The following is a 13133-nucleotide window of genomic DNA, read 5'->3' as shown; positions in this document are numbered from 1 at the left end:
TTTTTTTTTTTTTGCTGACATCAGCATGTGGCGGTCGAAAAAAAAACACAGCGTGCCCTTGTCGAGGTTGTTGTTGCGGTGTGAAGGACGGTGTGGAAACAGCCAGAGAAGTCAGACGCTTGGGTTTAAAATTGAGATGTTTGGAGGAGGCTACATGGGTGAAAGATCAAGAGGTGTGTGTGTGTGTGTGTGTGTGTAAAAAAGATCTGCCTCGTATTTACCTTTCCTATCAGCCGTCCTCCTGCGTCTGAGGCCTGACCGAGCCGAATGAACGCCGTAAATAGCCCTCGAAGGAGCCAGGAAAACACTCAAGCGTGGTCTTTACGCTCTGAACACACACACACACACACACACACACAAAAAGTACAGTCGAGGGCCTTGAAAGCCACATTTCAATAGAAAGGAAAGTTTTGTTCGAGCAGAGCAGAAATCTGACCTCTCAGTCTGCATAGAAGTGTTCCAGTTGGGTTTTAAGAGTGTTATTTTGGTCACGGTGGTCTGCGCTCTCTCTCTCCCTCTCTCTCTCTCCGTCTCGGAGTTTGAGGTACTGTCTTGTCGCGTAGCTCGTCGAGACCGAAGCGATAATATGTAGGTCACTTTTTTTCGCCCTCGTAGTCTAGCGCTTATACCCGGGGCCCCGCCGATGCCTCATCTCTGCTGCCGCTGACATCTGCCAGACGGCCCATCGCGGCTCCTCACAGCTCCCCGACTGCTCGCAACACTCCGCCGCACTCGTCCACTCCGTCACTTTTAGGCAGCTAACAACGCTGTCAGTTTCGCGGCTGTCGCGTCCATATGCTCGCGAAATGCTTTCGCTCGTCTGGTCTGGTTTATTAGGATTATCAGTGTGTTTGTAGTCATCCGTGCTTGGGATGTGCACGACTTCAGGCGTCTGCGCTCAGATTGTTTCCACACAGCGAGGGAGTTCGATCAACGCTGCGCCCGCCGCTCCTCTATCAGCTGGCGTCTGTCGTTCCCTGCCAGGCCAAATCTGTTCAGGACAAATGGTCCTGCAGAGCTCGCAGTGGCCATCGCTGCCTGCACTGAACAGGAAGAAGAAGAAGAAATGAGTGAGTGAAAGGGAACGATATTTACTTCCAATCACAAATGTTCACCTGTTGTGGCCTTATATGTAGAGTTCACCTCGAGTAAGACCTTTATTAGGGACCGAGCAATTATTATTAATTTTCTCCGTGGGGGAATCTTGAATTTGACCCCCTAAACATGCGTGTAAATCCAAAATTGCCACGCAAACCAGAACTGGCGAAAAATTCGATAAAATAATGGAAAATGGTTCAGTTGCACCCCCACAGGTCAAACACCTACCTTTGGAGCGGGCCATAATTTAGTTGCGCCGAATTTCCCGAAATTTGGTATGAACATTGTCCGGCCCAAGACCAACAAAAAATCCTCTTGACACCATGACCTCAAGTCAAGAGGAAGTCAGCCATCTTGGATTTGGCGTCCATCTTGGCGAATTTTCACTGAGGGCCACATCAGCATAATTGTTACCCTCAAAGGGCCAGATGAATAAATGTAACGAAATGTAACCAAACGTAATGTAAAATAAAGGTAACTACTACGTAACATATTGCTAAATAACTTTCTGTATTTATTACTTATTCAATTTGACTCGTCCCATGATGCATATACAATGATACACTGCGATCTAGTGGCGGTGCCGTCACTTTGCTGGTCACACAATCACCATGCATTGTGGGAAATGTAGTTTATGGTCAGCGCTCGCCTTAAAGCACCTTAGACCTATTTTAACGCAGATTTTTTAGACCAATTAATCACTCACGGGCCACATTAAATGACATGGCGGGCCACATCTGGCCCCCGGGCCTTGAGTTTGACACATGTGATGTAAAGGTAATAATGCCCCCCGAGCGGTATGATAGGTATGAAATATATGGTTTAAAAACGTCTTTCCAGAGTGTGCAACCCCAGACTACACATTATTTTTCTGTGTGTACGTTTTATTGCTGGCGTTTTGTACCAGGAACACATTTTCATGATCGTGCGATCAAAAGAATGTGTGTGTGACAACATTAACAGCTCTCATATCTCGAGACGGGAGCGAGATCTCAACTTCCCGCAATCATTAACAAGGAAGGAAGGGAGGGAAAACAAACAAACAACACACACAGAAACAAGTGAAAGTGACTCATCTGTGTTCATTTTAGTTCTGCAGTGTCACTCACACCAATTCAAAATGGTGGTGAAAGCAGTCAATTCTTGTTATTGTTCTTATTTGCTCTCACAAACACCCAGTGGAACATTTATGTTACCTGCTGTATATTAATATGGTCAAAGGCTGAGCACTTGTGGCTCATCTATCAGATTATATATCTGTGCAGGCTTCAAAATTTGAACCAGGTCCACCCTTTATATCCCCAGCAGCTGGCAAAAATAAATAATAATGAGTTTTTCAGCATTGTAGCACTGCTTTTTGAATTATAGAGATGTAGAGCAGTGGAGCATAGAGCTGCTGCTTGTCCACCCCGAGGGAAGGTGCTCCAGGAAGTACTCGGAGGCATCAATCAGCTCCGGACAGAGGAGGAAAAAAGGATTAGATAGTGATGTCATAAATCCACTCGCTCTCCAGGAAGTGTGTCGGCAATCGGGGTGGGGGGGGGGGGGGTGGATTTGACTGAGACAGCTGTAGGAACTGGGACTGAAGTACCTCTGAAGTCAAACTAAAGTAACCGTAATGTGAAAACCCTGCACGCTGCTAAACATCTGTGAGCGTGTCTTTGCTGCAGTGCCAAAGAAACATTTCTAAGACCTTTTTTTTGATTGGGAAACAAAGCAAATAGCAACGGCCGATAATGTAGCTATAATAAAGTGCAGATTTATCTTTGGAGCCGTTCACACTGTACTGTATATTACTGTGGTCTATCTATCTATCTATCTATCTATCTATCTATCTATCTATCTATCTATCTATCTATCTATCTATCTATCTATCTATCTATCTATCTATCTATCTATCTATCTATCTATCTATCTATCTATCTAAATGCTAGCTAGTTGTCTATCTATCTATCTATCTATCTATCTATCTATCTATCTATCTATCTATCTATCTATCTATCTATCTATCTATCTATCTATCTATCTATCTATCTATCTATCTATCTGTTAGCTAATTATCTATCTATCTATCTATCTATCTATCTATCTATCTATCTATCTATCTATCTATCTATCTATCTATCTATCTATCTATCTATCTATCTATCTATCTATCTATCTATCTATCTATCTATCTATCTATCTATCTATGACCTTATTTAGACGTAGAGTTTTCTCCTCGTCTGTCTGTGTCTCATCATGTGTTCACTGAGATTCTTTTGAATCCATTCAAATACTTAGCACCGATATTCACCGACCGTGACCACCACACTGTGTGTGTGTGTGTGTGTGAGTGTGTGTGTGTGTGTGTGTTCAAAGCTTGATGTGAATCCCAGCTATTTTCCAAGAGAAGGGAGTAACTTAGTGAACTTCCCCAGAGACAGATCATACTCCTGTGGGTCAGCAGACTTCATCAGACGGGGGTCAGACATCAGGAGCTGCTGCAGTTTATATACGGACCACGAGTTCTTATCGTGAAGCAAAGGCGTTCTCTTCACGATGCGTTTCCCGAGCGCCGTTGATTTTAAAAAATGGTATTTACAGCTCGGCCCGGGAACGCTTTGCTGCGAAAGGTTGTGTCAGTAGACTTTTAAAAAACCAGTCATCACTCCTGCAGAGGAAATGTTATTACGCCGGCAATATTCAGGGTTCCTGATTATCACCTGGGCCATTTCAAACACTTGGATACATCGCGTGCTTTCCCTTTTTTTTGCCAAATGCCAAATGGAAAAGGTCAGAGTATGAAATAAACTGTGCAGATTTTCGACCAATTTAAACATCATAAGGATGCGGCTGACATTTAAAGGGTTTGCCTAAATGTCACGGCGTCGTCGTCGTCGTCGTCGCTGAACAGGTGCTGCGTTCAAGAGCAGGATATTGCAGGATAACAGCCTCTGGGGGCATTTTCAGCACCTGAACAGCAGAGGCGCTGCTTGTGAACAGGCAAATGCCTGGGGCCCCGAGCCGATAGGGGGCCCCCGACACTCGGAGCCTGAGGGCTGTTTTTACTGAAATGTGCAGTGACCAGTCGCCTCCCTGTCCCCCTTAAAAAACAATGGGCGATTTGCAAACCTCCCTAAAGGGGCCCCACCTCACTTTCAGGATTATTTACAGTGTAATGCATATCTTTTTTACTCAGTTTCTATATGTTTTTTTTCAGTTATTTACATGATTTTATTGTTCTATATATTTATATTGTTTTAAAGTGTGGTTTCTTTACAGTGTAATGTATTTTTTTTCCCCCTAAGTTTATATAGTTTTTAAAAGCTCTTTACAGTATTTCATTGTTCTTTACATTAATATTGTCACATACTTTATAATTACGGTTAAAGGCGCCATATGTAAGAATGTGGCCAAAAACGGTTACTACAATCAAATTCAAAATACCGAGGTCTTTTAGGTTTCGTTTTTTTTTTTGTAACTGGCAACCCGTGGTTGCTCGGCAGCTGAGACTCTACTGACTGCAATGATTGGTAGACGGCGGTAGGTGGCGCCACATGCCAAAACATGATTTGCAGTCTGCAAAATATTTTTTTAATGCAAATATTTTGTCTGTACTGTTGTTGTTTGTTATATGAACATTATTCCTGAGTCTCTGTGACATATTAAGACAATTTTATGACCAGTTTCTTATAGATTTATTACATAATGCACCTTTAATTAAGGTTTTTCCATGTTATTTCATTCATTTTGAAAAAAAATGATACATTTTATCGTTAGTGTCAGATTATTTGTAACATAACGATGATCAACACTGGTTGGAAGGAAGGGCCCCCTGGGAATTTTTTTTGTCTTGGGCCCCCTACAGACTCTAGAATCGCCTCTGCTGCTGAACAGTGACTGAGTTTTCAGTTCACCAGATCCCCCCGGCTAACAAAAACACTTTACGCTTTTGTTTGATTAGTCAACTCTGAGTGCACCGCAGTTAAACTCTGGCATGTTGTCCCTTATTACAGGGCCGAGCGAGACTTCAGTGAGTGTGCGGTTTGGTTTGTTTACGCGTGAGTCATCGTTTACCACGTCGTTTACCCACACGTCCTCGCGTTAACTGACTCTCTCTCCTCTCTCTCCTCATTCTGTCTCTCTGCTTCGTCTATGTAATGTTCTCCGGATGTCGTCGTTGGAGAATGACCACCCTGAAGATGAGACATTGGAAATCCAGAAGTGTGTGTGTGTGTGTAAGCACCTGTAATGAGCACCACATGTGTGTGTATCAGAGCCCAGGCTAATGAAGCTCAGTCCATTATTTATTTCCCGTGGCCCTGTCGCTTGGCCTGGTCGGTGCACCTGTGTACACACACACACACACACACACACACACACACACACACACACACACACACCATCTGTCTATAATGACCACTCTCTTTAGGTCTACGTCGTGCTACGGTCCCTGGAGTAGTCATTAGACTAGAGAGAGACTGAAGGGAAAGAGCTTGGAAGAGCTTTCGGCGTAGATTTGGACCCCGTTTTTTTGGAGTTGAGAAGGTCAGGATCGTATGGACTCGTGATGCTTATAAAGTGCAGTAGCACCTGGGTGGCTTGTGTGGTTTACACTACCGTTCAAAAGTTTGGGGTCACTTAGAAATGTCCTTATTTTTGAAGGAAAATCACTTTTTTTCAATGAATCTCACATTAAATTAATCAGAAATATCCTCTATACCAGGGGTGTCAAACTTAATTTCTCTGAGGGCCACATCAGCATAATTGTTACCCTCAAAGGACCAGCTGTAACTGTCATACAGAATAAATGTAACAAAATGTAACCAAACATAACGGAAAATAAAGGTAGCTACTACGTAGCATATTGCTAAATAACTTTCTGTACTTATTACTGATTCAAGTTACAAATATGATGCATTACAGACGTAACCCGGTCCGCGATGGTGATGGCCGTCACTTTGCGGGTAACAAAGCAATCGCCGTGCATTGTGGGAAATGTAGTTTATGGTCAACGCATAGACCTATTTTAACACAGATTTTTAAGACCGATTAATCACACTCGCGGGGCCACGTAAAATGACGTGGCGGGCCTCATCTGGGCCCCCGGGCCTTGAGTTTGACACACGTGCTCTATACATCGTTAACGTGGTAAACGACTATTCTCGCTGCAAACGTCTGGTTTTTAATGGAATATGTACATAGGTGTATAGAGGCCCATTTCCACTGTTCTAACGGTACATTTTGTTTGCTAATGGCGTTAGAAGACTATTGGATGATTAGAAAACCCTTGAAAACCCTTGTTAGCACAGCTGAAAACACTTTTGCTGGTTCTTTGACGAAAGGGAAATGGAAAACACAACAAAATTCTATAGGTGACCCCGAACGTATGTGCTTTTATTTCCCTCTGTCAAGAGAATACAAGCAGCTACTGAGGTTAAATATGAATTACTATTATTATTGTCGTATTTAAATCCTCAGCTTTTCACCTGTCATGTCTTTTAATTCTCGGCCTCTCAGCGGGGGGACGCCGCTCGCGTTATGTCCACACCACTTAGCTTTCTGGCCTCGTGGCCCTGCTCAAATCCCCCTCGGCCGGCTCCCACTAATCCCCCCCAACACCAGAGAGACATGACAGCCAGAGGGAGGGAGGGGTGAGGGGTGAGGGGTGAGGGGGTGGTGTTTGTAGTCGTGAAAAGACAAACGCGTTCCACTCAAATGTGGCTTCCATTTTTAATAGGAACCTCTTCATGTGTCTCCATCGAGCTGGAACTTTGCCGACTTGGCAAATGTTCAACATCACACTTAAAAAGCCTTGAATTTGCCTTGAACAAATGCACCGGTAATTATGAACGTTCTCAACATATATTACAGCAGCAGTGTAAACAGCTTGTGGCACTGTATGTGTGTGTGTGTGTGTTTGCGTGTGCGTGGTCTATTGTGAGGACTTAAATAAACATATAAAGCATAGAGAGCATGGTCCTCACGTCCTGTCGTCCCTTAAAATGACTTTTTGAGTTTGTGTTAAGACTTGTTTTTAGGGTTTATTAATTATTCTTTCTTTTTTTTATTTTTAAATGTGTGTGTTTTTGTGTTTGCAGGGAGCTGAATGGGAATAACCTCACACGCGTCACCAAGAGTGACTTTGCCGGACTCAAGTACTTGCGAGTTCTGTAAGTATATTTTCCTTTATCCTTTTTTGTTCTATTGACGCTTAACCAGAGCTTTATCCAGGTTGTACTCGCTTATTATCGTCACAGATCCTACAAATCCATTTGATTATTACGGTTCATGATGTATTGGATTTTTCCAAATTTCTATATTATTGCACTTACAATAATGTGAACTCTATTTTCTGCCCTTTAGTTTAAACATTTCGGCACAAATGAAGGTGAAAATAAAGTGAAATAAATAGTGCTGGGCACGCTAATGTGTTAACGGCAGTTAGCGGCCCGCGTGACGTCATGTTTACGTAACTCCCGATTGTTAAAATGAGTCTCTAAAGTAACGCTAAACTTTAAAAACAGAGGCACACGTACGCTGAACACAGGTACGCTGGTTATTTGTAGCGCTGCTCTTTTCGTTCAATAAAACAGACCGCTGCAGTTCGACTGTAGGCGCTGAAGTAGCTAATGCAGCTAACGGAGCTAAGTGGTAAACGGTGTTATTTTAGAGACTAATTTTAACAACTGGCAGTCACGTAAACATGATGCGCATCTTTTTCCAATCTGTCGTCGTGGAAACATGTCACGTATTAATGTTGATGCCGTTAACGCAGCTAACCGCCGTTAGCGTCCCCAGCACTGGAAATACATGAATGATTTGGGTAAAATATCTACCTTAAATGACTAATTCAAGCTTCAATTTAATATTCACTGTGATATAGACCTAAACATGACAGAGTATTATCATATCACAACATTAACACCTGTACTCTCATGCACAAATGAGATCTTAAAGTTTATAAAAATCTTTAAATAATAGTCAAATTTACACTGATATTAAGTAATGTTGCATCTTCCAGCAACTAGAAAATCAACAAGCGATGTCATGAGGCATATAACAGCATATAATGTGTTTCCCTGTCACTCCATCGACGCAGAATCGTCCGTATCCACGTTGTGTAAACAACATATTCCGACACCAATACTTCCTGCTCACACTTGTGAGGAAATAAACCCAGTGAAGTGGACACGCTTCTGTCAAAAGTGCTACTCGACGGTACATTAAGCTGCTGAGTGACTCTAACTGGCGCTGTAATGCGGACTCCTCTCAATGTGCTCGCTCTGCTGTAGTAGCACTTATTGTCCCCTCAGACTCACAATCGCGCGCCTAATGTGTACACAAAGTCCTAAATAGGCTCTCAACGCGGTTAACTCGACAGTTTCTGTGGTGAAATTAAAAAGCACTCGTGGCTTCTGGTCGTAAAGTGGTCGCACAAGTGTCGGACGATAGGTGCTAAAAAAAAAACCCAGCCGAAGAGGAAGTCGTGTAGACGCGAGCACGCTTTAAAGGTAACACGAGCTGCACATAATTCCTACGGCCTATTATGGACTATTTTCAAGCCTCCTTGTTAACTTGCTCACCCCCCACTGTTGTCCCCTTCTTGGTCTCACCCCTTGTTGTCTCCTCTCGTCTTCCGGCACCGTGCCTCCTCCATTTTTTTGTACCACCTTCCACAGCCACATGGAGGTTAAAGGGGTTATGTTATGTTATGCAAAATCAACTTTTTTTTAGTATGTTGTCCAAGATTGACAAAAAAAATGTATTCAAAACTTGACAAAAAAGTCATACTATAGTATGTTGTCCAAAATTTGACAAAATAAATGTCAAAAATTTGACAAAAAAAGTAAAAAATAAAAAAGTCCAAAATTTGACACAAAAGTAAAAATTGTCCAAAATATGACAAAAAAGTAAAAATTGTCCAAAATATGACAAAAAAAGTTAAAAAAATCTAAAATTTGACACAAAAGTAAAAATTGTCCAAAATATGACAAAAAGGTAAAAAAAAAAAAGTTGTCCAAAATTTGACAAAAACTTCAAAATTGTCCAAACTTTGACAACAAAGTAAAAAAAAAAAAAAATAATTGTCCAAACTTTGACAAAAAATTCATACTAGAAAATACTAAAAAAAGTCAAACATTTGACAAAAAGTAAAAAAAAAGAAGAATTTTGCAATGTGTCCTATTCTTGTCTGCACAGTGCAGCACAGAGTTCTACACACACTTCCAGCCTCAGAGGATTTACATTTTATATATGACGGCAATGTGCCGGCTCGAGTCGGCAAATTATGTTTTTTTCAAATGCTAACTGCTGTTAGCTGCCGTTAGCCAGACGTAGTTTCCTGTGTCTCATTTGCATATTTAAAGAGACAGGCGCTCAAAAGAGAGCGTTCTGAACAGGGCTGTTTTGGCAGAGTGATTGAACTGCTGTGGTGCTTCATCCTTAAGGTCATTTTGACCAAAGCATGTCACAGACATGTTCATTAGGACACCAGGGAACTTCATGTCGCCATGTCGTTAATTCCTGCTCTGACATGCCAGATAATCATGTACATGATGCATGATTAACACGGCCTAATAAAGGAGCATGATAGTGCAACCAGAGAGCGAAGAGAGAAAATCAGTCTCTGTGGGGCAACAGCCTTAAGACAAGCAGTAGTTTGACCTCTGACCCCGACGACCCCCCCCCCCTCCGGGCCAACCCTCTGAAGGAGCCGAAACAGGAACGGAGGTTTATCTTTACAGTCAGCTGCCGTCGAGTCTAAAATCAACACAGCTGATTTACCACCGCCCGTCCGTCTCTGGGTGTCTGGAGATGAAAGGAGATCAGAGAAACTCGACTACAATAAATGTTTTATCCCCCCCCCCCCCACCAAAAAAAAAAATGCAAAAGCACTCATCACAATATTTTTTCCTGCTCTCCATCTAAATTCATGAGAAAGACGTCCGAGGCGAATTTTCTCTTCGCAGTGTTTCGGAGCGCGAACACTGATTAGCATTTATATTCGACAGAGGAGGAGGAGGAGGAGGAGGAGGAAGCACAGACTGCTGAGTTGCAGCGCGGCGTTTTTTTTTTTGCCTTCAACACAGAACAGTTGTACGTGTGATGAAGGAAAGCTCTTGTTGCTTCTCAAAAGCCACTGGATGCCTTTCTTTCATTCCTGACCTTGTGTTATTGTAACACTTCCAAAACCATCCAAGGCTTCTTTTTTTATGTTTTTTTTTTTTTTTTTGTGCGTTAGCTTTGGCAGCGTAGCTGAGGAAAGGAAGTCTCTCTCTCTCTCTCTCTCACCCTTGTGTGTGTTTGTGTGTATGTTTGTTTGTAACACAGTCTCCATGTTGTTGATACTGTCCACACACACACACACACTGACTGTGGCACTTGGAAAAACAGTTACATCCCAACTCCAGTTTCCCCTCCTCCCTCCTCTAATGTTTTCTGACCCCCTGCCCACCTTTTCATCTTCATCTCCACCCATCCGCTTCACCCAGTGGACCACACTAGAACTTGAACCCGCACTTTTTCTTTTTTTTTTTCTTCTCCTTCTTCTTCTTCTTCTTCTCTCGAGCCACCTTGGAAACTTTCCTGGCTGCTGCTTCCACTTCTTTTGCCAAGATTCCACACTGTGCCCTCAACACCACACCACTGCCCCCTGTGTGTGTGTGTGTGTGTGTGTGTGTTTCAGAGAGACAGAATTAAGGTGTTGAATGTACAGCTTAATGACCGGCCACCCAAAACCCCCACAGTCCCTCCTTTTTAAACGTTTGTTAAAGCCTGAGTGACCGTCTACAGTCGTCGTACAACTGTAATGCATCACTTTTAAATATAAACAAAATGTCCATTACGTTCAAACCGCTGTCAAATGAGTTCACTCAGTGCTGATTAAGCCCGTCGGCTCCACGCGGCACTGCTTAGATCACAGTGACGCTTTAAGGCGAGGCAAGTTTATTTGTATAGCACCTTTCAGTGACAAGGTCGTTCAAAGTGCTTAAAAAAAGCATAGAAAAGAGACGTATATAAAATAACATGCAGATATAAAATCAGGAAAAAACTAAAAAAAAAGCAGGTCAAATATATATGCAAAACATTAAGTGATTAAAAATAATACAAAATAAAGCAAATATACCAAAAAATTATAAAAATCAAGAGTATCAAAGGAATAGGAGTTGCAGTGCAGTATTAGATAAATGACTGTGAAATGAAATGAGTGCAAACAGGAAGTGTGCTTCTCAAAAAAACACTTACACTTGCTGCGCTGCTGCTGTATACACACATGCTCCCTTCAACCTCTTTCACGCTAAAATGAACTAAGTATATCGTGGATTTTTAAAGGTGGTGAAAAATATAAAAATGATAAAACTGCAATTAACACCAAAAAACACAAGTATTGTGGTGTTTTCTTCACAGGAACAAAAAAAGAAAAGATAACGTTACACTGGTTACTATTCTGCGTATTTCAGTTTTCTCTTTTTAAATTCAGCGTTCTGATATCCATGCGATTAAGAAATTAGCTAAAATGCAAAAAAAACAAGTATTGAAAAAGGCGGTTAACAGCGTCAACATTAACGCACGTTAGCGAATGACGCGCTTCCATGGCGACTGACCGGAAAAAGACGCGCGTGACGTCATGTTTTTACGTGACTCCCCGTTGTTAAAATGGCTATTACTAAAGTAACGCTAACGCTGGTCATTTGTAGCGCTGCTCTTTTCGTTTAAAAAAACAGAGCGCTCCAGTTCGACTGCAGGCGCGCTAACGGCGATAAAGAAGCTAACGCAGCTAAGGGCGCTAACTGGTAAACGGTCCCTGGACTCCGCCGTTAGAAAGTAAAGATCATGACAAACATTAATGCCAGTTAAACGCATTCCCACTGGTAAAAACAAAACAAAAACGTGGAATAAGAAGGAAGAGGATTAACTGGAGGAATGGGCTCCCCGACAAGACTGATAGTATTGCCTGACAGAGCCCTTGTCAGATGAATTCTGTCTCTTAATGGTGACTAAATAATACTACATTAATAACACAGTAAAACCACCCATAGTTCCACACTGCAGCCATAAAGTCAAAGCCACATTGTGCCGTGTTTTCCTAAGAACTCTGGTTTCTGTCCTCTCTCTGCAGGCAGCTGATGGAGAATCAGATTACCGTGATCGAGCGCGGGGCTTTCGACGACATGAAGGAGCTGGAGAGACTGTGAGTACCACCCAGCGCGACCAGAAATAACACCGTTTTATTTATTTTCTAAACTTGAACTCTGAATAAAAAAAACCCGCGTTTCTTTTTTCTTTTTTTTTTTTTTACGGCCCTGGGCTCCGTTATGTGTCGGTGGAGTGGCGTAATAAGGAGGCACTGACAGTAAATGGTGGATCAAGTGCGAGGCACTTCCCTGTCATTCCATTGTGGTCGCGGAGGGTGCAGAGAGAGTACAGAGTCTTTTTTTATGAGCTCTGCCTGACAGGAATGCCCTCAGTGGGATGTGTGGTCTTGACGAGCCTCCCCAACCCCCCCTCCCCCCCCCCCCACTGCCGCAGACCCTGGCTCATCTGGACAACACCAGGCCTCCACAGCAGCTTGTAAACCCGGCTGGGGAAAAACACACAGACAAACACAGTCAACCACACCTCGACCGACTCATTAGCAAATCAATAATATCGCTACCCGCAGGGAAACCTGCGCGGCAGATGATTTTAATGGATACGCGCTGTCATGCACACATTGTGGTCGACTTATAAAAGACTTTCCCCCCTGATCTCAAACCCACATTAACAATTTACATTACCAAAACTCGTGGCCTCCTCCGTATTCAACCCGAGCCCAAACCTTGGGGAAGACGTATTCCCGTGCCAGACCAATGCGGAGGCTCGTTTCTCTGATGTTAAAAAACCCACTAAACCCGCGAGCAGGTACATTTCAGTGTGAACGGAACAGCAGCAGACCATTAATACCCATTAAGCCCTAAATCTCCGGCGCGGCCGGCCAAGCGCTCGTCTCAACGTACACTGTGAGTGGCGCGGGTCCCAACATCTGTCCGAATGTGTCTGAAGGCACGGCC

The 13133-nt window shown here is 42.8% G+C and overlaps 1 protein-coding gene across 1 annotated transcript in view; it reads left to right on the top strand.

The window, feature by feature from the left end:
• Positions 1-13133, top strand: part of LOC310933967 (slit homolog 1 protein-like) — a gene marked incomplete at its 3' end in the record, with an annotated part of 131239 nt that overhangs the window by 9802 nt on the left and 108304 nt on the right. Inside the window, exons 2-3 of the mRNA XM_083897552.1 lie at positions 7182-7253; positions 12203-12274. Coding sequence (XP_083753678.1) covers positions 7182-7253; positions 12203-12274 — 144 coding nt within the window. The remainder of the gene's footprint in view (positions 1-7181; positions 7254-12202; positions 12275-13133) is intronic.

The sequence above is a fragment of the Microchirus variegatus genome (assembly GCF_963457635.1).
Source record: "Microchirus variegatus genome assembly, chromosome: 11".
Lineage (NCBI taxonomy): Eukaryota > Metazoa > Chordata > Actinopteri > Pleuronectiformes > Soleidae > Microchirus > Microchirus variegatus.
This window is presented reverse-complemented; position numbering and strand designations above follow the sequence as displayed.